Source organism: Lingula anatina, chromosome 2 (genome assembly GCF_051362555.1).
Source record: "Lingula anatina isolate TDL-2025a chromosome 2, LinAna3.0, whole genome shotgun sequence".
Classification (NCBI taxonomy): domain Eukaryota; kingdom Metazoa; phylum Brachiopoda; class Lingulata; order Lingulida; family Lingulidae; genus Lingula; species Lingula anatina.
In genome coordinates this window covers 24736438-24760957 of record NC_141768.1, presented here as the reverse complement: position 1 = coordinate 24760957, position 24520 = coordinate 24736438, and the positions used below count along the sequence as shown (strand labels likewise).

Genomic DNA, 24520 nt, shown 5'->3' with positions numbered 1-24520 from the left:
TGAGTGTAACTCTTCTAAATGGCCGATATCATCATGGTTTTTACATAGCACCAATTTACAAACTTACCATTTTAAATGTTCGCTCTTTCCCACTCAACATTGCGTTAGTGAGGCTGCTCTTTTGTATGCAGAGTATCGAAATGAGACTTGTTTATATCAACATGGCGGTGGTTTGAAATTTTTCTGCCGTCGAAAAGATACATGTAAGTTTATTTAAGAAACAAATGGTATGGTATTGGCGTAACAGCTTCCATTTGAATAAACACGAAAAAATATTCGTTACTTTTTAAACCACGGCGTTCAAATTTGCGGATCATCTTGAAATGCGATAGTGTATTCAGAGCTATTGTGAAGTACCCATCTTTCTTCTCAGATTCCTCTTTTCAGAGAGAAGCTGTTCACTCTTGTCAAGGTGGATTGGACATTTTATGTTGGTTTTTAATTCAGATTATGGGGGATGGTTAGGAAACTTTTGTATTTTGGAAATCGATTATATTGTACACTGTAAATACCCAGTATGCCATATGTTTAATGTAACAGTTACATACTGAACAGAAGAATGTCACACAAGCTTATATCCACTTCACACAGATATTCTGATTTATTTATTATTATAGATTGCTTTGGCAGAATGAACACAAAGAATGTTAGTGAATGTGTTAAAATGCATTTTTCTTTTATACCAAAGTTGTGGTAAATATACTTTTTTGAGATGAAAAATAAATTTTTTTTTTTCAAATGTACTGTGTACTTCAATTATTTTTTCCCTGTATCTTTGGTGATAAAATGTTTTATATCTGATTCACAGTTACTAGAAAGCTGCAGATGGTGTTGTGATGGATGAATTCAAGTCAGCATACTTACGCTTGTGTAGGGAGTACAATGTGGAACCGCATGATGCCTTGATGAAGCAACTGAAAATGTAAGAATTTGATGTTTTTTGTGTCCCAATATTATAAATATTATTTTTGCAGGTATTTCAATATCTTCACAAAATGATGTTGCATTATTATATTGATGTGATTAAAGTCACGTACACTGTATTTAACCATTAATAAATATTTCCACCTATTCCCTTTTAGTCACGTACACTGTAGTTAACCATTAACAAATATTTCCACCTTCTGGATAGGTGACCATATATGTGTTTAAGGCTTTGACCATTACTTATATATAACTTTAAATGTAGTCTGTTAAGATGCAAATACCCCCCCCCCCCCCCCTTAACACACACAGATGTGTATATTTAAAATATTTCTTTCAGTATTCCCACAAGTCCCAGAAAAGGCAAACAAAGTCTTAAACTATCCAGTGTGAGTCTGTCACCAAAGACCTGTACTGTACTTGGCAAAGTGCTGGCAACAGATCATACTTTCACTGAAATAAAACTGGCAGACTGTATGCTTAATGAAGATGGTAAGGTTCTAAAGGATTCAAAGCAGTTTCGCAATCTCTACATATACTTTTGAATGGTTTTAATCAAAGTGTTTTGCAAAATTACATAATATATGACAGATTATTTATTTTACCATTAGTGCACACATTTTTCATGTTACTTGCAGCTGTTAAAAGTCTTGCTTATGGGCTGGCTGAAAATGTGGTGTGTAAAAGACTGGATTTAAAAGTAAGTAAAATGTATTAAATTTTTTTTCATTTTAAATCAATAAGATTTAGCACTTACATACACAACAGTATGTTAGGTTTTCTTTGTGTTAGGTTTCCTCACAAAATATATAATTTTCTTTTCCTTAGATTTTATCATCTTTCAAAATATTTTACTGTTTATACAAAAAAAAAAAAAGAAGATTTTAAAGTTTTTATTTACTAAATTATTTAATAGATATATTTTTATATAAATGCTCATCACTTTTTGACATAAAATTTTTTGTAGGGGAATAATGTAAGAGGAACTGGGACTGAGGCTCTAGCCAGAATGTTACGCCATAATAAGAGTTTAACTAGGTAATGACCTCATCATTCTTCCTACATGTACATTTACCACAAGTGCTCTGTTTATTTTAATAATTTTTTGCAAATAGTGAGTGAATAAAGTATCATTTAGATGAATTAAATTTTGTAAATCAGAATGAGATGGTTATATTTTTGTAATTCTACCTCTAGTCTGTGTCTGGAATGGAATGCTATGGGCATGATAGACAATTCCTTTGGTACATTCTGTGAGGCCCTGGCTGCCAACACCACCCTCAAGGAGCTTGACCTCAGGAACAACCAGATCAGCCATGATGGGGCGCAGGAGCTGGCTTCTGCCTTGAAGAGGAACACCACACTACAGGCAATAGGTGAGCAGACATGATTTTTGTCTTGTTCTGAAATGTGCATTATTATTATTATTTTTTGATTAGATGAATAATATATTCAGTACTTCTCTCAGCCATGCTTAATGTCATTTGAAGGTTACTCTAATGAAATTGAAAGATATCAAAGACCTGGCATATTAGGTAAAAATTGAACTGTGTATTTTTTTCTCTCTTTTGTATAGCAACTTGCAAGATATATATTGGCTCTTTTAATAAGACCACATTCAGGTTTTTTACAGATCATCTATAAAGGTTGAAAACTAAAGTACTTTTATGTTAGGTGAAATTTATTAATTTTTTTTTCAGATTTGATGTGGAACAATGTTGGTATTATTGGAGGGCGAGCTCTCCTGGAAGCACTGAGGAGAAACAAAACTATTTACAAACTCAGCTTGGCTGGGAACAACATTCCTACAGATGTTTTACAATCTATTGGTAATATCATTGTTGACAGATAAACAGGGCCTTGTTTTGTTTAAAATTTTTCTCAGATTACTGATATTCTATATTCTACTCTTTCCCAGGACATGATAGGATTTTTTATTTGATGCCAGTTGAAATTTTGTGTATTAATTACCATTGTCAAGATTTTAATTGGAAATAGTGGGCTTTTTAAAATTTTAGGAAAAATATTCAAGACTATTATTGGAAATACTTACATGTATAATATGACAAACTTGGCTATTTTCTTTGCAGACCAAAACTGAAAGTAAAAAAGTAAGATGTAATAAAACATGTCGACGTCGAGGTAAAAACCTTTATATTTTTCCAGACACAGCTTTAGGTCATAATGAAGACCGTCAGCTGATGAGTAATGATTACTATCAGCGTACACACATGTTATCCAGTGAGCTGAGGACACTCAAAGAAGAGAAAATGATGCAGGTAATCATGAAATAATATTTCTTGGTGACTTCAGAATAGAATGACAAATACTTGTATTTACAAATGCTGTCAATTGTTTGGTATTATTTATTTTCTGTTTCAAAATAATAATTTTTTTCTTTGTATATTACTTTTCTTGCTGTTAGATGTTGTTCTTGGACTTTCACCAGCATAGTCATATTTTTTTGCATGGTTTATGAATTTTCTATATATTATATTCTTACAGATGAGTGAATTAATGGGTAAAATTGATGAGCAGGAAGATTTCATGAGGAAGACCACCCGGTCCTCTTCACACAAGATTGGACAGCTGCAGTCAGCACTGGAGGAAAGGAAGGCTGCATTTGAGTCACTTAAAGCCAAGTAAGTCTTTGGCAATGTCTTTTTTTTTTAACTGGTTATAACTGGTTTTTAAAGTGATATTTTTTTACTATTAAACCTTGTTAAAAAGAATAGCTTCTGTTTGTACTCTTTTGCAGCCATTATTAACATTTGCATATGTTTATGTACATTTACCTATAAAACAGATAGCACCATTTACATAATGATATTTTTCTGTATTTAGATGCCATCACTTCTCTTTAAAGTTTTGGCTTTATTTTTATGTTATTGATGACTGTCTATAGTTAAGTCAGAGCTGGTTCCAAACCAGAGAAATAAGTCCAGTGATTATGCATTTACTTTTGTCTTTGTTATTACAGATTATCAATGGTAGAATCAGAGCTTGCTCTAGAGCAGCAGAAGTCCCATGATTTAGAGGGTCTTGTGGCCAGGATGAAACAGGATCAGTCAGAGCTGAGCAGCAGGCATCAGAGTGATCTGAGGCAGGAGAGAGAGGTAAGTACACTTAGTAACAAGATATTGCATGTGCAATACTGCATGGGGATTGTGCTTTGGCACATTGACTGTTCAGATTTTTTCATCTTATTTTTCTTGTAAATGTTTATTTTTAATGTCACTGTCACATACTGTACTTTTTTGTAATAAACATCCAGAATTTCTTTTTTTCAGTTTGTATGAATTACTGCCTACTCTTATATTTAGCCTTATGTTTAACCTCCCGCAAAAGGCAGCCTATATACGACAGTGCATTTCATCATGAACATTTTTCATAATTGCTTTATGTATCATTTGTTATATTTTGTTAATTAACTTTCTGTTGCTTTCAGGACAGAGCCTCTGTGGAAAGCAGACTTTTAAGGGAATTATCTGAAGCTAATGACAGAAATGTGCAACTAGAAGCTAAGGTAAATTGAAATCGCAAGTAGTTTAAATATAATGGCACATTTGAAATAGTTTAATGGTTCTGTTTTGATAAAGTTTTTAATTTCAGACCAAAAAAAAAAAAAATTAGAGAATGGAAGAAGTCATTTAAATTAATTATGTTTTATTTATTCCTTAGCTTCCCAGCAAGGGTCAAACACTATTTAACATGAATAAACAATATTTATATATAAACATGCTCTCTTTCTACTTGCTTGGTACAAATATCAACATATTGAAAATCCCTTCTCGTGATTGTTGTCATTATTATTTTGTCAGGAAGATGAACTTAGCAGAAAGTGCAAGCAGCAACAAGATCAGATATATGATCTTAAAGAGCAGCTGACACATGCACAAGCTGACATAAAACTTAAAGGAGCACAATATGAAGGTTTGCTCTTATAATTAGTGTTTTTACATAATAAGCAATTAGTACGGTAAATTTTGAGCATTATTTTACCAATGAAGTTCCTTTTGTCTTTGTGTTGTCACTCATGTCTGATGGTTTACTTCTTCTTTGCAGAGAAATTTAATAATGAAAAGCAAAAAAACAAAGAAATTTTACAAGAGGTGGAGTCTCTCAAGACACGAGAGGTGAGACAGGTCTTTCATTTTAAATATGTTTATTACAGTGTCATGATATTTATTCCATTTTCAGAGATTGTTAATTGATTTTACATTTACTTGGCTTCTTTATGTGGACGGGTCACCTTAAAAAAACTAAAAAGAGTCTAGCTGTAGTGTACGGAATTACTTTCATTTAATACTGATACTGACATGAACAAGACTTCACATCAGTTTCATTTGTTATAAAAAAGAATATTGTTAATTTTAAAACTTGTAACTTCTATATCAGATTGCCAAGCTACAGCAAGACTTTGATGACACTGAGAAGCAGCTGAGAGAAAGAATCAACAAACTAGAGAGGCAACGTTTGGAGTTGGAAGAAGAAGTGAGCAAGCTGAAATCTCAGGCAGCAGCTGACAGGATCAAAGCTGAGGAGGAATTGGCCACAGTTAAGCACAAGATCAGATCTGATGAGGTGGGTGGAAGCTCTAGGCTGACTCAGTTATATTGAATCTCAGCCAAATAGTAATCAAATTAATTTGCAAAAGAAAATGTAAAATAATGTTTTGACTTTGTTTTGACTTGAATTAAGTAAACAAGGCAGCAAAGCTGTCAAATGTACAGACAAAAAGCAGGAAATAACTATGCACAAAATAGGCTACTGTCAATTCTGATGCAAAAGTACATTATGTTAAACTGTAAATTCAACATCAAATTTTAATTATGCTCAACAGGTAATACCAATGAAAGTAAAATGTGTAACAAGCATAAGGCTTCAGGCCCATGAGAGTTCAAGTTCACACTTTGAAAATGTATAACTTCCAGAAAAGAAGCCAATTAGACTGCTTTTCCAACTCAGGCTGCATGCCGATTTTTGAACTTGACCTCCGTTTTAGTAAGATCGATTATTCCTGAGAGTTTCACGACAACAGGCCTATCGGTTTTCCTTGAAATGTGTTTACAGTGTTGCATATATGTTGAAAAGTGAAAGAAAAAAGCATAACTTCTACAATAATGGCCCGATCATCCTGATTTTCGAACTTGACCTGCGTTTTATGAATATTCATCAGCTCTTTAAATATAAAGCCCAAAAGTAAAACTGCCTTCCACTTATTGTGTTTACAATGAGGTGCAAGGTGCCGGCAACGGCGATGACGGCGACGACAGACGCAGGTGATGGCAATATATGTACAGACACATCTGTACATATTTACTGTACTGTTTGAGAACAGTAAGTGACATGGTTTTTCTTAAATGGTCATCATGGGAGCAGTGCCCAAAATAGGTTTTTTTCAAATTTTAATGCAATATTACATAATGTTTAACAGCATAATGACCATCAATTTTTAAGAATAAAATATTAGTATCATGGATATTCAGAAAATGTGACTAGCAAAGGTCTTCAGGCCCATGGAACTTCAAAGCCACAACTTGAAAATGCCAAAATGTAAACAAGACAGCACTGTTCTGAAATGGGTTTATTTCCATTTTTAACAATTTTTAACATAAAACGAAATTAACAGTTTACTGCCATTTTTATATGATCAACTAAGAAAATTGATGAGATTGGAAAAATATCAATAGAATAGTGTTAAATGTCCAATTTCTTCCATTCTGAGATTCTGAACATAGTGAATGATTCAATCTGACAAACTGCAATGATATGAGTTTATTTCCATTTTTGAAACTTTATTACACAATACACAATAACAAGTTTAACATCATTTTTACAAAATCAACTAACAATGTTGTAAAGATGCACGAAATGTCAAAAAAAACTTTTACGTATCTTATTAATTAAATAATGAAACTGTTAACATGCCTAAGAATTGAATCTAAGGAAATGTAAAAAACAGCATAACTTCTAAAATAATGGCCCGATTATGCTGATTTTTGAACTTGACCTGCGTTTTATGAATATTCATCAGCTCTGTAAATATAAAGCCAAAAAGTAAAACTGCCCTCCACTTATCGTGTTTACAAGGAAAGTGCACGGCAACGACGGCATCGGCGACGACAGACGCAGGTGATGGCAATATGTACAGACACATCTATATATATTTACTGTACTGTTTGAGAACAGTAAGTGACATGGTTTTTCTTAAATGGTCATCATGGGAGCAGTGCCCAAAATAGTTTTTTTTCAAATTTTGATGCAATATTACATAATGTTTAACAGCATGATGACCATCAATTTTTAAGAATAAAATATTAGTATCATGGATATTCAGAAAATGTGACTAGCAAAGGTCTTCAGGCCCATGGAACTTCAAAGTCACAACTTGAAAATGCCAAAATGTAAACAAGACAGCACTGTTCTGAAATTTTTTTTTTTTTTCATTTTTAACAATTTTCAACATAAAACAAAATTAACAGTTTACTGCCATTTTTATATTATCAACTAAGAAAATTGATGAGATGGGAAAAATATCAACAGAGCAGTGTTAAATGTCCAATTTCTTCCATTCTGAGATTCTGAACATAGTGAATGATTGCATCTGACAAACTGCAATGATATGAGTTTATTTCCATTTTTGAAACTTTATTACACAATACACGATAACAAGTTTACCATCATTTTTACAAAATCAACTAACAATGTTGTAAAGATGCAGGAAATGTCAAACAAACACTTTTACGTATCTTATTAGTTAAATAATGAGACTGTTAACATGCCTAAGAATTGAATCTGAGGAAATGTGAAAAATATGCTGAAAAGTGAAAAAACAGCATAACTTCTACAATAATGGCCCGATCATGCTGATTTTCGAACTTGACCTGCGTTTTATGAATATTCATCAGCTCTGTAAATATAAAGCCAAAAAGTAAAACTGCCCTCCACTTATCGTGTTTACAAGGAAAGTGCACGGCGCCGGCATCGGCATCGGCATCGCCATCGCCATCGCCATCGCCATCGGCGACGACAGACGCAGGTGATGGTAATATGTACAGACACATCTGTGTCTGTACATAAAAATATGTATAATTAAGTATAAATTAAAATGCATTTCGATACAAGTTTGATATATGTAACTTCTATTAAATACATATTTGTCTTTTAGTAACTATATCTTCAATCTCATAGAAATGTGTCTGTACAGTTGTTAAAAGTTATTTCACCCCATTTAGGAGCAACGTCAGAAGCAGCTAGAAGACAGAATGCGTATCCTGCAACAGTCCAAGGATGAGCTGCAGTCCCATAGTAACCACCAGCAGGCCCTGATATCAGAGCTCCAAGGGAAGAACAGCAGCATGGTGCTGGAACTTGAGACACACAAGAGAAGGATCGATGCACAGAACACAGTAAGAACACCCTCGGTTACGGAGTTTATTGGAAAGTGACATCTGTTAGCAGCATATCTCTTGTGGTTGCTTATAACAGTTACTGAAAATGGCAGGAGTCACTGTGATTTTAGATATCAGTTTCCACTTTATTTTGACACTTATGGTGAATAGGCTTTTTTGGCAACTCAATTATTATGAATCAAAAGCAAAGAAAATTAATGTGTGCTTATGTGTTACTTAATTGCTGATTTTCTATTTGTTATGAATTTTTGTTATTAAAAAAGTTTTTTATTCTACTAGTTATTGTTTTCTAATTTAGGAATTGTCTGGGAAGAACAATGAGATGATGGCTGAAGTTGGGAAAGTAAAACTGGAAGTAAAACAGAAAATGGCTCAATTAGAAACTGAAAGGCAAGCTCAGAATGAATTGAAAGAAGAAATAGAAAGACTGAAGAGGCAAATCTCAGGTATGTTAATCTTTGTGACACTTCTCTCCCTTAACTGTATTATTTTGTTAAATATGTACTGTATTACCATTAAAAATGCTTTGGATAATTGACAGCAAGTTTTTTTTTTTACATAAAATGGCTTTCTATCTAACAGCAATGACATGAAATTGGCATTACATTTTATCTTCAGAGCAAACAGGAAAGCACAGGGAACTCATCCATGATAAGGAAAGAGAAATTGAGAGTTTGCAAGAAAAAGTCAGAGAAAAAGACAAGGAACTTATTCGAATGAGGGAAGAGGATGCTCAGAGATCGTCAATGCTCCAGTCTGCCATTATGACTTATGTGGCAAGGTCACCACATAAATGATGTACACGGATGTCCCAGTTGTGTGCTAGAACCCGGACTGTATAAGTTGATAACATTCCACCGATAACAGAACAAAAAGAAAAATCTTTTAGAGATGGAATTAATCTGAAATTAACAGTAATTAAAATAGTTCTATACTTGTAAAGACAAACGTTGGAGAAACTCTCATGCCTGCCTCTGTAAAAGTTAATGCAATCACCATACCATTCACTCAACTGTGTGAACACATTAGTCATACAGTGTACAGTCCATGTGGCATGTTAATGTAGTCTTCAAACTTCAGTTAAAATGAACTGTTGAAGCATAATATTGCTCAAATGTACATACTAAAGTAGCAGAATAGATTCCATCAATCTTTGTCACTTTTTCAGCAATAATGTTGGACAGTTATTGTGCAATGGTACATATTGCAGTACAGATTGTTGTAAAAAGATCTGTCAATATTTATTTATTTTCCATAAGCTCTTTAATAAATCTGTAATAAATCCTAGAATTAGTATGAATTTCAGTCACTATAAATTATCTTGAAATAACTGTAATTAAAAACATCAAATAGACATTCCAAATCAAATGTACATGTACAGGGTGGACAATAATCCAATTTTCAAAATGCAAAAGTTTCCTTAAGTGAGTGATATGAAAGGCATTTGATAATGTGCAAGCTCTGTATGTTTCAAACTGTGCTACATGTATATATGGGTAACTTAAGTAGCTGGACTGATGCATGTAAGGATTAAATAATGATCACTAACTAAATTAACCAACTGACAGCACAATCCCTAAAATTTACATCAGTCTGTGACATATACCAGTGATATACAGACATAAACTCCATACTGTATGTAGAGGTTACTTGTAAGTGTGGGATGCTACAGTGGCAGATTTAGGGGGGGGGTGTCAGGGGGGTCCTGACCCTCGCTTCGATTTCTGATAAAAAACGCACCAAAAAAACAGATAGCCTAAACATAGTTCTCATCTGTACCAAAATGGTGACATTTGCCCTCCGAAACACCAATCTTCAAAACCTGACACCAAAGGGGTGAGGCCTTACAATCTGAGGCCTGTCAATTAAACCCTTAACCCCCCCCCCCCCCCCCCCCCTTAAAAAAAGTCTGGATCCGCCAACCGATATGTGCCTGAACATCTCAAGCATCAGCGAGAGGTGCTCAAGGCATATATTGCAAGAGGGTGGCAGCGTATTCTTTGACATACACATTCACATTTCACCAAAAAACACCTCTAAAACCAAATAAAGCCACAGTCACAGTCAAAGGAAAATGACTAAATCCCTCTGACCTATGCAGTACGTGGGACAACATTTTTTAACATTGCCTCAGTTTTCAAACTCACTTGCAAGGGTTGTGCTGTAGGTATCAGTAAACATAAGACCAAAAGTTAATTGATAATTTTTACAGAGCTATGCAACAAGAAAATATTTTCAATTTTTCCATGTGCCACATTTGTTTACAACATACATGCATATGTATATGTTTGTTTTTGTGCCAGTTTGATGTCATGTATTTCTGTATGCGTGTTCTGCTCGCTTCACCGTATTATATTACACGCAGTAATAATAAAATTCTGTGCAAAACTAAAAAAACTTCAACGTGGATATATAAGAAATTGCCAACTCTAACTCTTCGAAATTGCCAATAATAGCATGTTTTTAACACAGCACCGATTTACTACACGAAATACCATTTTTTAAAATCATAGAAGTTTTCTCTACTTCTATGTTTAAAATCTTCGCTCCTTTTCGAGTGAAGCTGCTCTTTCGTATATGGAGTATCGAAATGAGGTTTGTTTATACATGGCGGTGCTTTGAAATTTTTCTGGTGTAGAAGATATAAACTTATTTAATAAACAAAAGGTATGGTATTGGTTTAATAACTTCCATTTGAATTAACACGAGAAAACGTTCGTTACTTTTTTGACCACGCTGTCCAAATTTGCTTATTATATTGAAATGTGACAGTATATTTAGGGGGCCGTAGCAATAGTCCAAGGTTCAATAGTCCAAAGGTTCATTGGTCTGAATGTTCACTATAGAACCTTCGAACCAACAAACCCTTGATTAAAAAACTGATAAAAATGTTACGATTTTTCGGGCATATGAACCTTGGGACCAATGAACTTTGGGACTATCGAGACGCCCCCATATTTAGAGCTACATTGTACATGTACTGTATATAACCATCCTCATATTCCTTTCTTCAGAGAGAAGCTCTTGATCACTTTTGTAAAGAGAGTGTGGACATTTTATGTTTATCATAAATTCAGATTATGAGAGATGGTTTAAGATAATTTTGCATTTTGGAAATTGATTATATTGTACACCGTAAATACCCAGTATGCCATATGTTACCAGTACATACTGAACAGAAGAATATCACACAATCTTAAATCCACTTCACACAGATATTCTGATTTATTTATTATTATAGATTGCTTTGGCAAAATGAACACAAAGAATATTAGTGAATGTGTTAAAATGCATTTTTCTTTTATACCAAAGTTGTGGTAAATATACTTTTTTGAGATGAAAAATAAATGTATTTTTTTTTCAAATGCATGTATACTGTGTACTTCAAGTATTTTTCCCCTGTATCTTTGGTGATAACATGTTTTATATCTGATTCACAGTTACTAGAGATGGTGTTGCGATGGATGAATTCAAGTCAGCTTACTTATGCTTGTGTAGGGAGTACAATGTGGAACCGCATGATGCCTTGATGAAGCAACTTAAAATGTAAGAATTTGATGTTTTTTGTGTCCCAATATTGTAAATATTAATTTTTGCAGGTATTTCAATATTTTCACAAAATGATGTTGCATTAATTATATTGATGCGATTAAAGAATTGGAAAACGTTTTGTATATATTAATAGGTTACTGAACAAGGTTGCAGGTGCACCACACAGCTAAATTTTATCAGTATTTCATTCCCTTTTAGTCACATAAACTGTAGTAAACCATTAATAAATATTTCCACCTTCTGGGCCATATATATGATTAAGGCTTTGAACATCACTTATATATAACTTTAAATGTAGTCTGTTAAGATGCAAATACCCTCCCCCCCCTTAACATACACACAGATGTGTACATTTAAAATATTTCTTTCAGTATTCCCACAAGTCCCAGAAAATGCAAACAAAGTCTTCAACTATCCAAAGAGAGTCTGTCACCAAAGACCTGTACTATACTTGGCAAAGTGCTGGCAACAGATCATACTTTCACTGAAATAAATCTGGCAAACTGTATGCTTAATGAAGATGGTAAGGTTCTAAAGGATACAAAGCACCTTCTTAATCTGTCAGTATACTTTTAAGTAGTTTTGATCAAAGTGTTTTACAAAATAACATAATTTGTGACAGATTATTTTATCATCAGTACACATTTGTCATTTTACTTGCAGCTGTAAAAAGTCTTGCTTATGGGATGGCTGAAAATGTGGTTTGTAAAAGACTGGATTTAAAAGTAAGTAAATGTATTACATTTTTGTTCATTTTAAATCAATAAGATTTAGTACTTACATACACAACAGTATGTTAAGTTTTCTTTGTGTTACGTTTCCTCACAAAATATATGATTTTTTTTTTCTTTAGATTTTATCATCTTTTCAAAATATTTTACTGATTTACAAAAAAGAAAAAAAAAATTTTAAGTTTTTATTTACTAAATTATTTTATAGATATATTTTTATGTAAATGCTTATCACTTTTTGACATAAAATTTTTTGTAGGGAAATAATATAAGAGGAACTGGGACTGAGGCTCTTGCCAGAATGTTACGCCATAATAAGAGTTTAACTAGGTAATGACCACATCATTCCTTCTACATGTACATTAACCACAAGTGCTCTGTTTATTTTGACAATTGTTCATATATTTGTATATCATGTAATAGTTGCTCAACAATTTTCTAGCTTATTCCTTTGAAAATAAGCACCATTTAACAATTTACATAAAGAGAGCTGCATATGATTTTATGAATGTTTTGTCACTTAAAGATCTGAGTGAATAAAGTATCATTTAGATGAATTAATTTTAGTTAATCAGAATGAGATGGTTATATTTTTGTAATTGTACCCCTAGTCTCTGTCTGGAACAGAATGATATGGGCATGATAGAGAATTCCTTTGGTACATTCTGTGAGGCCCTGGCTGCCAACACCACCCTCAAGGAGCTTGACCTTAGGAGCAACCAGATTAGCCACAACGGGGCGCAGGAGCTGGCTTCTGCCTTGAAGAGGAATACCACACTACAGGCAATAGGTGAGCAGACATGAGTTATGTCTTGTTCTGAAATGTGCATTATCATTATTATTATTATTATTTTGATCAGATGAATAATATATTCAGTACTCTCTCAGCTATGCTTAATGTCATTTGAAAATTCTTGATGGAAATTGAAAGATATCAAATGTCTATGACATGGCATATTAGGTAAAAATTGAACTGTGTATTTTTTTTCTTTTTTGTAGAGCAACTTGCAAGATATATATTGACTCTTTTAATAAAACCACATTCAGATTTTTTACAGATTATCTACGAGGGTTGAAAACAGAGTTACTTTCATGTTAGGTGAAATTTATTAAATATTTTTTTAGATATGAGGTCAAACAATGTTGGTTTTATCGGAGGGCAAGCTCTCCTGGAAGCACTGAGGAGGAACAAAACTATTTACAAACTCAGCTTGTCTGGGAACAACATTCCTACAGATGTTTTACAATCTATTGGTAAAATCATTGTTGACAGATGAACAGGGCTTTGTTTTGTTTGAAAATTTTCTCAAATAACTGATAGTTTATATTCTACTCTTTCCTAAGACATGATAGGATTTTTTATTTGATGCCAGTTGAAATTTTGTGTATTAATTACCATTGTCAAGATTTTAATTGGAAATAGTGGGCTTTTTAAAATTTTAGGAAAAATATTCAAGACTATTATTGGAAATACTTATATATATATATATAATATGACAAACTTGACTATTTTCTTCTCAGACCATAACTGAAAGTAAAAAAGTAAGATGTAATGAAACATGTTGATGTTGAGGTAAAAACCTTTATATTTTTCCAGACACAGCTTTAGGTCATAATGAAGACCGTCAACTGATGTGTAATGACTACTATCAGCGAACACACATGTTATCCTGTGAGTTGAGGACACTCAAAGAAGAGAAAAAGATGCAGGTTATCACGAAAAAATATTTCTTGGTGACATCAGAATCATCATCATCATCATTTAGAGCCTATAGTGTTCCACTGTTGGACAAAGGCCTCAGCATGCTTTTTCCATTGTTTCCTATCCTGAGCCTCAGATTTCCAGTTTGGCCAAGGTTTCTTCTTCCAAGACTTCCAGTAGTCATCTAATTCATCCCTCCATCGTTTGACCGGCCTTCCTCTTTTTCTTTGTCCATACCTTGGGGTCCATTCTGTAAGCCTGATTGTCCACCTATTGTCCCTCATTCTTTTGACATGTCCTGCCCACCTCCATTTCATTTCTTTAACTGTGAGCAGTACGTCCTTAACTTTGGTCTGTTCACGTAACCATACATTCGTTTTCCGCTCTCTTGGATTGATGTTCAACATAATTCTTTCCATCTTTCTCTGAGCTACTTGTAGCTTGTGTTCCATGGAGGCATTCAGTGCCCAGGTCTCTGAACCATAGGTGATTGCCGGCAGCACACAAGCATTGAACACTTTCTTTTTCAGGCAGGTAGGAAGGTTGCTCTTGAAGATGTCATTGTGTTTCCCATATGCTGCCCATCCTGCTTTTATCCTTCGTTGGATTTCTTTCTCCAGTGTTCGATCACCAAGGCTGAACCGTTGCCCAAGGTATATATACTCTTCCACTGCTTCTATCTCTTTGGTGTTGACTTTCACTGTGCAAGGGGTGGTTAGTGGTCCAAACATCACCTTTGTCTTGCTGGTGTTCATCTTTAGCCCACTTTTTGCGCTTTCATCTGCTAACGCCTGTAGCATTTCTTCGAGGTCTTTTGCATCATCTGCTACTATTATGATGTCGTCTGCAAACCTAAGGTGATTGAGCCTGGTACCGTCTATGTTTATGCCCTTGTCCTGCCAGTCTAGATCCCTGAATATACTTTCCAATGCTGCTGTGAACAGTTTAGGAGAGATTGTATCTCCTTGGCGTACACCTTTCTTGATCCTGATCTTATTGGTGGTCTTGTGTAGTTTGACTGTTACAGAGCTATTGGTGTATATGTCTCTGAGGACGTCTACGTATCCATCTTCGATCCCTAGATCTTGCAGGGATGCCAGTATATACTGGGTTTCTACTGAGTCGAAGGCTTTTTCATAATCAACGAATGCTACACACATCAGAATAGATTGACAAATACTTGTGTTTGCAAATGCTGTCAATTGTTTGGTGTTATTTATTTTCTGTTTCATAGTAATGACTTTTCTTTGTATATTACTCTTCTTGCTGTTAAATGATGTTCTTGGACTTTTACCAGCATAGTCATATTTTTTTGCATGGTTTATGAATTTTCTATATATTCTATTCTTACAGATGAGTGAATTGATGGATAAAATTGATGAGCAGGAAGATTTCATGAGAAAAACCACCCGGTCCACTTCACACAAGATTGGACAGCTGCAGTCAGCACTGGATGAAAGGAAGGCTGCATTTAAGTCACTTAAAGCAAAGTAAGTCTTAGGCAATGCTTTCTTTTTTAAAACTGGTTAAAGCTGGTTTTTAAAGTAACATTTTTTACTATTAAACCTTGTTAAAAAGAATAGCTTCTATTTGTACTCTTTGGAAACCATTATTAACATTTGCATATGGTTATATACGTTTACCTATAAAACAGATAGCACCATTTACATAATGATATTTTTCTGTGTTTATATGCCGTCACTTTTCTTTAAATTTTTGGCTTTATTTGTAGGTTATCGATGACTGTCTGTAGTTAAGTCAGAACTGGTTCCAAAACAGAAAAATAAGTCCCATGATTAAGCATTTACTTTGTTATTACAGATTATCAATGGTAGAATCAGAACTTGCTCTAGAGCAGCAAAAGTCCCATCATTTAGAGGGCCTTGTGGCCAGGATGAAACAGGATCAGTCAGAGCTGAGCATCAGGCATCAGAGTGATCTGAGGCAGGAGAGAGAGGTAAGTGCACTTAATAACAAGATATTGCATGTGCAATACTACATGGGGATTGTGCTTTGGCACATTGACCGTTCAGATATTTTGTCTTTTTTTCGTGTACATTTTTCCTTTTAATATTACTGTCACATATTGTACTTATTTGTAATGAACATCCAGAATTTCTTCTTTTCAGTTTGTATGAATTACTGCCTTCTTTTATATTTGGCCTTATATTTAACCTCACGCAAAAGTCAGCCTATATATGACAGTGCATTTCATCATGAACATTTTTCATATTTGCCTTATGTATCATTTGTTATATTTTGTTAATTGACTTTCTGCTGCTTTCAGGACAGAGCCTCTGTGGAAAGCAGACTTTTAAGGGAATTTTCTGAAGTTAATGACAGAAATGTGCAGCTAGAAGCTACGGTGAATTGAAATAATAAGTAGTTAAAAAATTATGGCACATTTGAAATAGTTTAATGGTTCTGTTTTGATAAAGTTTTCAATTTCAGACCAAAATTAGAGAATGGAATAAGTCATTTAAATTGGTAATCTTGTTTAATTACTTAGCTTCCCAAACAAGGGTCAAACACTATTTAACATGAATAGACAATATTTATATATAAACATGCTTTCTTTTTGCTTGCTAGGCACAAATATTAACATTTTGAAAAATCCTTCTCATGATTGTTGTCATTATTATTTTGTCAGGAAGATGAACTTAGCAGAAAGGGCAAGCAGCAACAAGATCAGATATATGATCTTAAAGAGCAGCTGACACATGCACAAGCTGACATAAAACTTAAAGGAGCACATTATGAAGGTTTGCTCTTATAATTAGTGTTTTTACATAATAAGCAATTAGTACGGTAAATTTTGAGCATTATTTTACCAATGAAGTTCCTTTTGTCTTTGTGTTGTCACTGATGTCTGATGGTTTACTTCTTCTTTGCAGAGAAATTTAATAATGAAAAGCAAAAAAACAAAGAAATTTTACAAGAGGTGGAGTCTCTCAAGACACGAGAGGTGAGACAGGTGTTTCATTTTAAAGCATATTTATTACAGTGTCATGATATTTATTCCATTTCCAAAGATTGCTAATTGATTTTACATTTACTTGGCTTTTTATGTGGATGGGTCACCATGAAAAAAAAAAGTCTAACTGTAGTGTATTGAATCACTTTCATTTAATACTGATACTGACATGAACAAGACTTCACATCAGTTTCATTTGTTATAAAAAAGAATATTGTTAATTTTAAAACTTGTAACTTCTATATCAGATTGCCAAGCTACAGCAAGACTTTGATGACACTGAGAAGCAGCTGAGAGAAAGAATCAACAAACTAGAGAGGCAGCGTTTGGAGTTGGAAGAAGAAGTGAGCAAGCTGAAATCTCAGGCAGCGGCTGACAGGATCAAAGCTGAGGAGGAATTGGCCACAGTTAAGCAGAAAATAAGGTCTGATGAGGTGGGTGGAAGCTCTAGGCCAACTTACTCATGTTGAATCTCAGACAAATACTAGTCAAATTAACTTGTAAAAGAACATTTTAAATAATGTGCTTTTTTTTTGTTTGCTTGAATTAATTAAAGATATGTATTATTAAGTTTGAATTAAAATGCATTTTGATACAAGTTTGATATACGTAACTTTTATTAACACATCATTTGTCTCTTAGTAACTATATCCTCAATCTTACAGATATGTGTATATTCAGGTGTTAAAAGTTGTTTCACCCCATTAGGAGCAACATCAGAAGCAGCTGGAAGACAGAATGCGTATCCTGCAACAGTCCAAGGATGAGCTGCAGTCTCATAGTAACCACCAGAAGGCCCTGATATTAGAGCTTCAAGGGAAGAACAGCAGCATGGAGCTAGAACTTGAGACACACAAGAGAAGGATTGATGCACAGAACACAGTAAGAACACCCTGAGTGACCTCTGTAAGCAGCATGTCTCTTGGGGTTGCTTATAACAGTTACTGAAAATGGCAGGAGTCACTGTGATTTAAAATATCAGTTTCCAGTTTACTCTGACACTTAGGGTGAATAGGCTTTCTTGGCAATTCAATTATAATAATGAATCAAAGAAAATTAATGTGTGCATATGTGTTAATTACTTAATTATTGATTTTGTATTTGTTATGAAAGTTTTGTTATAATTGAATTGCTATATTCTACTAGTTATTGTTTTCTAATCAAGGAATTGTCTGGGAAGAACAATGAGATGATGGCTGAAGTTGGGAAAGTAAAACTGGAAGTTAAACAGAAAATGGCTCAATTAGAAACTGAAAGGCAAGCTCAGAATGAATTGAAAGAAGAAATAGGAAGACTGAAGAGGCAAATCTCAGGTATGTTAATCTCTGTGACACTTCTCTCCCTTAACTGTATTATTTTGTTAAATATGTACTGTATTACCATTAAAAATGCTTTGGATAATTGACAGCAAGTTTTTTTTTACATAAAATGGCTTTCTATCTAACAGCAATGACATGAAATTGGCATTACATTTTATCTTCAGAGCAAACAGGAAAGCACAGGGAACTCATCCATGATAAGGAAAGAGAAATTGAGAGTTTGCAAGAAAAAGTCAGAGAAAAAGACAAGGAACTTATTCGAATGAGGGAAGAGGATGCTCAGAGATCGTCAATGCTCCAGTCTGCCATTATGACTTATGTGGCAAGGTCACCACATAAATGATGTCCCAGGTGAACCCTGACTGTATAACTGACTGTATAACATTCCATTGATAACATTCCACAGAACAAAAAGAAAAATCTTTTCGAGATAGTTTTTAGCTGAAATTAAAAGTAATTCAAATAGTTCTATGCTTGTAAATAATAATCTATTCATAAAGATACATTTTTATTTGAACATTGTTATTTAACTTACAAATGCATACAGAAATGACAAAAAAATTAAACAATATCATGACCACATCAATTTGGCACATTAAACAAACAAAGACATGAAAAAAATTGAGCCCGAAAATAGGTGTGGTATATAATTCAATATTTTAATAATTTTTACAAGTTGAAGAATAATGGGTATTTTCATTTTCTTGTGAAATTTTAATGTAATAAGTTCTTGCCAATTTGGTATACAATTACATCGCTTTATTGCATCATTATCAAACACATTTTATTATTTCTACTGATAATGCATGTTGACATCCAAAAAAACAACACCCATTGTAGAGTTCAAATCCACCCTTAAAAATTATAAGTGGGTGAAAAATGGAAAAACAAATGTTTCACTCATCAAATTCTGAGTCTGATTCCTCACTCCATGCTTCGCTCTCTGTATCTGATGTAGGATCTCTGTCAGTCATTTCTTCTTCACTTGACACAATGTCATCTTCATCTAGACTAGAATCATCTAAAATATGATCTCTATCCGCAAACATATCATCTGGAATAGCTGATCCCTCAAACCACACCGGCTTCAACAGGTTATCACTTGTATCAACAGCCCATCCATAGTCTACAGGCATCATTCCCTCGCTAGGATTGGCTGTTGCAGCACGTGTCCAAATTGAGGTAACGTACTGAGCCCTACAAATTTTCATCTCAAGGGTATGGCGACATGGTGGTAATAGGGCACAGTCAATCTTTTGGATGTTTGCAAGTGGACTATGCTGTAATTCAAAAAAGAAAAAAAATCATATAGAGGCAATATTGTATTTGTTTTGGCATTTCTTGTATTAGATACTGTATTCAATTTGTGCAAATTAAAAATTAAATTATTCTTAGGTACCTGATCAAACTTTCCTGTCATTTGAATAAGTCGCTGGTGTCTTGCTTCATTAACATCACGCACTTTGCCTTGGGAGTACATGAGGCAAACAAACTCTGAAGCAATATCAGCATCCACCATGGCCAGGGGTATCCCCATACTAATGAAGAAATCCACAAACCGTCTACTGCTATCTTCATGACTTTCTAGCCAGTTCAGAAACTTTGTTTTCCCCTTTCTTAAAAAAATATGTATACTGATAGACATTTAGGCAAAACAACACAAGTATAGGTGAAGATTATATTCATTATGTACTAAATATACACAAACATTAAATAATAAACAATATCAAGTTTGGAATGAGAAAAAATTGCAATATCGCTGTAATTATAAAAGTTCACACATAAAAACATGAAAAGATAATTTTAAAAATTGCCATACCTGTAAAATGCAGAGGTAAAATCACAGCCAGTAAAGGCATGATATCCAAGCAATGCCCTTGATAATCCACTTTTGCGATCTTCAAGGACATCAGCAATGTTGGTTACATTGATGTATCTTCTATTGTTTCCCATGCCACTGTCCATGATGATGTTACCTATGTTGTCTCTGTGTTGCCCAATGATACCAATCAATATAACGAGTATATCAGTATCTGAAGCTCGTACAATGATACTACCATCAATATTCACTGCATGGAAGGCGATGAGGGTATCAGCCTCTTCATGGTTGCCTTGCAGGTGTGGTGGACTGGTGGTGGTTATGGAACTGGATTGTTCACCATTGCCTTGATACTGAAAACACTTGCCACCATAGGAGACAAATAGACTTTTTCCTTCAAGTATATTGTAGTACTGGTCATTCTGCCATTCGTTCAGCAGAAATTTGGAAAGCGCAGTCTTGAATCCAGTGTTTGAAAGAAGCTTCTTTCCACTTTGTCTTATGGTTTGGTCTGGGCCAGTGATGGTATACTGGGTTTCTGAGGCACCACGCAGGCTCCGTTCACTATCTTTGATTGAATTCTTCATGTATTTATCGAAACAGAGATGGACCTCTTGGGTTCGCCCAGAACAAAGAAAAGAAAGAATGCATCGAGCAATAGTAGCATACGAAGCTCCAATATTGGTCTGGGAAAGGATGGTGTGCAGAACAAGCCCTCCATCAAAGGCTTGTGAAAACTGTATTGGGAGATCTTCTTCTAAAATTTGTTGTGTCTGATATGTCTCCAGTCGCTTTGCCAAGGCTGCTTTGTCTGTTTTCACGAGGGATCCATCACAATGTGCTATGGACAGAGGGTATGGTGTTAGTGGATATGAAAGGGTATTTTGTAAGTCAAAGTGAGTCTTTTCAGCGACTACAATCAAAATTTTTACGAACATATCCCTCACACTTTCTGCACTCTGGGTTGCTCTCTTTGAAGTAGATACTTTTTGTTTTTTTTGTGACATTCTGTGCAGCAAAGTTATCGATGCGACATCATTTAATGGGCTGAAGAAATCTTCTACTGTTACTTTCCCATTCGTCTTGGAATTTCTCTCTCTGATTCTTGCCTCTCTCTAGTGTATTCAACAAGTAATCTGCTGTAGCTTTGGTTGCTTCTTGCCCTGTGGCTACATTGATGAGAGCTCCTGGCGAATCTTCAGAAAATGGGTTGCAGAATTCATCTAACTTTGTACTCAGTAAATTGATTTGTCTGTTGTCTCTCTCTATTCTAGATGACCTGCATTGAGATGCTGGGGTTTCCCCTTGCTCCATTCCCGTTATTGCTTTAAGTTCTGTCACAGCAAGAGCCCTCTGTGTCATGGTCAGTGACCATCTGCGCATGGCATTTTCTGAGTTTCTAAATGCCACAATACCTGTCATACGGGAGGCAGCATCACGGTTGACAGTTTGTTCTAGGGAGAGGTCAACTGCAGATCTACTATAGCTCTTGTTTATCCGTCTGATGGAAAATGCACCCTGTTCAAGTATTTCAATTAGGCGCGTCTGCACTCTTGAGCTTCTGAAGGAAAAGTGATCCCCATCTGGCATAGTTTGGACGGTTAAGAGCAAAGAAAACCTCCAGGACTATAGGCAAAACATAAAGGTAGCCATTGACATCATTGGTTTTTACACATCTTTGTAGATCCCTGTGGAGGCGATTGATGAGAAAGATGCATATTCCCCAATACTGAGCTGTAGCACCGAGAGATCCCCTGAGCACTGCTTGAAAGAAAGCTTCATAAGATTGCAAATGGAAGTGAACTGCTGGTGTATCAAGGTATTCTTCTACTGAGGCTGGGTCTGAAGGCACTGAAGACATCAAAGATTGTATTTCATGCTTTTCTTCATCTGGAATGTCTACCAAAAAGCAGTTGTAGAGCTTCTTTTCTAAGGTAGTGGCTAATAATTCATGGATTCTAGAACAGCGGTTATAAAATTTGCCCTTTATGAACCCCATCATGGACCCCTCTGCCAGGATATCACACTCCGAGAGGATGAACTCAATGCCACTGTCATTGATGTAGGTTCCCACTGCTCCATAAAATGCAAGCTCAGTGTGGAAGTTGCCAAGCATAATCAGCAGCTTGTCAAATAATGATGCATCAAGGGACTGGATAGAGTACGCCTTTAAAGCAATTGCCTAGTCATATGTGACCACAGCATAATCTTGGCCAGTTTCTTTTGCAATATTCATTGTTCTCAGCATTGTTTCCCTCACCACATCGTTGTTTGTAGGGGACTTAAGTATAGGATCCATGTAGCATATTTTTTGCACTGGCAAGGGATCTGTGATGAAACTGCTCATGAATCCTGCATGTAGAGGTACTCACCGAGCTTCCAGAACCATAGGAAATCGAGTGGGGTAAGGAGGGATGAATATTGGTTTGTGTCCAGGGATGTTGTACTGGATGGAGAGAGAATAAACTGGGCTCTGTTAAGGGGCTTTCTATATGGTTGGATAGTATGCTGATAACCTTCAAAATTGCGCCTGGTTCTCCCTTCTCTAAAATTCATTATGCTAGTGCTTTGGAAATTGCCATCTTGAAGGATATTTTGGTAGGTATGTCCCACAGTGGCATGTAGGGTTTCCTCACCGTCTAACGTTTCCACATGAGCATCATTGTTGTCCCAGACACTAGCTGTCGCAAGATTAGGTTTCAGTTGGATTCCGTCTGGGGCGTCACTGCCTTCAACCTGGACAGAGTATGCGAATTCCGTTTCCAGGCCCTTTGCCTCAACGTAACTAATAGAGTGGCCCAACCTATTGAGGATCTGGATTGCTAGTTTAGACCCAGTTTAAGATGAAAATCCAAGACCCATAGCTACATGTTTCCAAGGCTTTACAGTGGCCCTCGACACATTAAAGATAACATCAGAGGCCAAGGCATTTACTTTCCTGTCCAGCACTTCCCTATTGTTTTGTTCATATGTGCCACCAAGGAGAAATCTGAAAAATAACTGTAGCTGGTCAGGTATCTGTGGGGAACATTCTTTTAGGTTCTGTACTGTAGCTGGATGTGGGGTCTTACTTTTGGGGAGTTGCTGCCCATTTTAACTCACATCTTCTTCATTCTTCTCGGAGTTTGTATACAAACGAACCCTTGCCTCTTCTTCTGTCATATCATTACTGAAGACAAAGTTACCACTGCGTTGATCTGCTAATTTTACTGTCACCTTGTCACTCAGCTGTTCTTTTATCTTTCTTGTCAGATGTCGCATGGCATAGTCTTCAATGTCTCCTCCTTCTCCTCCTGCAGTGATATATTCTTCTATGTACAGTGTTAGTAAATGACTAATCAATAAAGGGGTTTCTTTGAGCACAACTTCATTTTCAATATAATACTTGATACAATCAAATGCTTTCTTATGGAATGCCTGAGGTGTACTTATAGCAGCAGTCTTTTCAAAACAATCAGTCTCTCGTAGGAATTCGACTCTGCATGATTTGTGATATTCTGCCTCTTTTGCCCTAAGATCCACACCACTTAGTACAAGGCTTTTGAAGGCTTCATTTTTGGAAAATTTGGCTCGCTGTAAAATAGATTCACATCCATCTGATGTTGATATCCTAAGTCTTGGTTCTTCTTTTCCCCTTCTCGTTTTACGTGCCTTTCCACAAAAAATTCATGTGCCTTTTAGAAGACCCTGGTCATCTGATTTTGGCATTGTACTCAAGCTTCTTGTCTCAATGTGTGCTGTTTTGTTGGGAGGCTCCGAAGAGGGTAGTGGTTCTTTGGGTCTCTTAACTGCTGTATATAGCATGATGGGTGATATGGAAAAGAAGTTTCCTGACTTACCAAAATGCTTTGTGTGACTCTGTGGTAAATGTCTGCATTTCGTTCTTTGTGTGAGTTTGCAGCTCTCTCAATGCTTAAAAATGTCTGGTCATTCGACATTTTCATTTTGTCATCCTCCTCTTTGTCTTGAGAACAAAAAATGCATTTCGGTTGAGAATGCATGTCATCAGTTTTCTGAAATGTGATAAAGAAAATTTTCTATAGAAACAAAAAAAAAACAACATATTGCTACTGAAAAAATACAG

The 24520-nt window shown here is 35.1% G+C and overlaps 3 protein-coding genes across 7 annotated transcripts; 2 read left to right on the top strand and 1 right to left on the bottom strand.

The window, feature by feature from the left end:
• The first annotated feature begins 92 nt into the window (after nucleotides 1-92).
• Nucleotides 93-9639, top strand: LOC106165548 (leucine-rich repeat-containing protein 45). Of its 3 annotated transcripts, XM_013543784.2 has the most exons (18): nucleotides 154-203; nucleotides 388-460; nucleotides 809-922; nucleotides 1265-1416; nucleotides 1563-1624; nucleotides 1892-1962; nucleotides 2122-2300; nucleotides 2625-2753; nucleotides 3091-3203; nucleotides 3430-3566; nucleotides 3905-4040; nucleotides 4373-4450; nucleotides 4746-4857; nucleotides 4990-5060; nucleotides 5323-5508; nucleotides 8163-8336; nucleotides 8638-8785; nucleotides 8958-9639. In XM_013543784.2, the coding sequence occupies exons 3-18, from the start codon at nucleotides 837-839 to the stop codon at nucleotides 9134-9136; spliced, it is 2013 nt and encodes a 670-aa protein (XP_013399238.2). In that variant the 5' UTR covers nucleotides 154-203; nucleotides 388-460; nucleotides 809-836; the 3' UTR covers nucleotides 9137-9639. The 3 variants fall into 3 exon arrangements, with proteins under 3 accessions (XP_013399235.2, XP_013399238.2, XP_013399241.2); XM_013543781.2 differs by lacking the exon at nucleotides 388-460 and having other exon boundaries at nucleotides 93-203; XM_013543787.2 differs by lacking the exon at nucleotides 154-203 and having other exon boundaries at nucleotides 227-412.
• A 1233-nt stretch (nucleotides 9640-10872) lies between these two features.
• Nucleotides 10873-19120, top strand: LOC106157589 (leucine-rich repeat-containing protein 45). 3 transcript variants are annotated; one of them, XM_087004010.1, is made up of 17 exons: nucleotides 10873-11006; nucleotides 11787-11885; nucleotides 12263-12414; nucleotides 12555-12616; nucleotides 12882-12952; nucleotides 13234-13412; nucleotides 13748-13876; nucleotides 14220-14332; nucleotides 15678-15814; nucleotides 16146-16281; nucleotides 16612-16689; nucleotides 16975-17086; nucleotides 17219-17289; nucleotides 17547-17732; nucleotides 18007-18180; nucleotides 18464-18611; nucleotides 18782-19120. In XM_087004010.1, exons 2-17 carry the CDS (start codon nucleotides 11800-11802, stop codon nucleotides 18958-18960), a joined length of 2013 nt encoding a protein of 670 aa, XP_086860136.1. In that variant the 5' UTR covers nucleotides 10873-11006; nucleotides 11787-11799; the 3' UTR covers nucleotides 18961-19120. The 3 variants fall into 3 exon arrangements, with proteins under 3 accessions (XP_086860136.1, XP_086860134.1, XP_086860137.1); XM_087004008.1 differs by having other exon boundaries at nucleotides 10908-11006; nucleotides 11780-11885; XM_087004011.1 differs by lacking the exon at nucleotides 13748-13876 and having other exon boundaries at nucleotides 10908-11006; nucleotides 11780-11885.
• Nucleotides 17904-21375, bottom strand: LOC147763491 (uncharacterized). Its single transcript, XM_087004012.1, has 3 exons — nucleotides 20437-21375; nucleotides 20017-20233; nucleotides 17904-19897 (listed from the first exon to the last, which is right to left on the bottom strand). The coding sequence occupies exons 1-3, from the start codon at nucleotides 21372-21374 to the stop codon at nucleotides 19514-19516; spliced, it is 1539 nt and encodes a 512-aa protein (XP_086860138.1). The 5' UTR covers nucleotide 21375; the 3' UTR covers nucleotides 17904-19513.
• Nucleotides 21376-24520: the final 3145 nt, after the last annotated feature.

Bases quoted from the DNA above. Each gene is read 5' to 3' on its own strand.
- LOC106165548 (XM_013543781.2), top strand. From the start codon at position 837: ATGGATGAATTCAAGTCAGCATACTTACGCTTGTGTAGGGAGTACAAT. The intron at 8,337-8,637 runs GTAAGAACACCC...TTTCTAATTTAG, and splicing joins GGATCGATGCACAGAACACA to GAATTGTCTGGGAAGAACAA. The intron at 8,786-8,957 runs GTATGTTAATCT...TTTTATCTTCAG, and splicing joins ACTGAAGAGGCAAATCTCAG to AGCAAACAGGAAAGCACAGG.
- LOC106157589 (XM_087004010.1), top strand. From the start codon at position 11,800: ATGGATGAATTCAAGTCAGCTTACTTATGCTTGTGTAGGGAGTACAAT. The intron at 16,690-16,974 runs GTGAATTGAAAT...TTATTTTGTCAG, and splicing joins ATGTGCAGCTAGAAGCTACG to GAAGATGAACTTAGCAGAAA. The intron at 17,733-18,006 runs GTGGGTGGAAGC...TCACCCCATTAG, and splicing joins AGAAAATAAGGTCTGATGAG to GAGCAACATCAGAAGCAGCT.
- LOC147763491 (XM_087004012.1), bottom strand. From the start codon at position 21,374: ATGTTCGTAAAAATTTTGATTGTAGTCGCTGAAAAGACTCACTTTGAC. The intron at 20,234-20,436 runs GTATGGCAATTT...TATTTTTTTAAG, and splicing joins TTTACCTCTGCATTTTACAG to AAAGGGGAAAACAAAGTTTC. The intron at 19,898-20,016 runs GTACCTAAGAAT...TTTGAATTACAG, and splicing joins TGACAGGAAAGTTTGATCAG to CATAGTCCACTTGCAAACAT.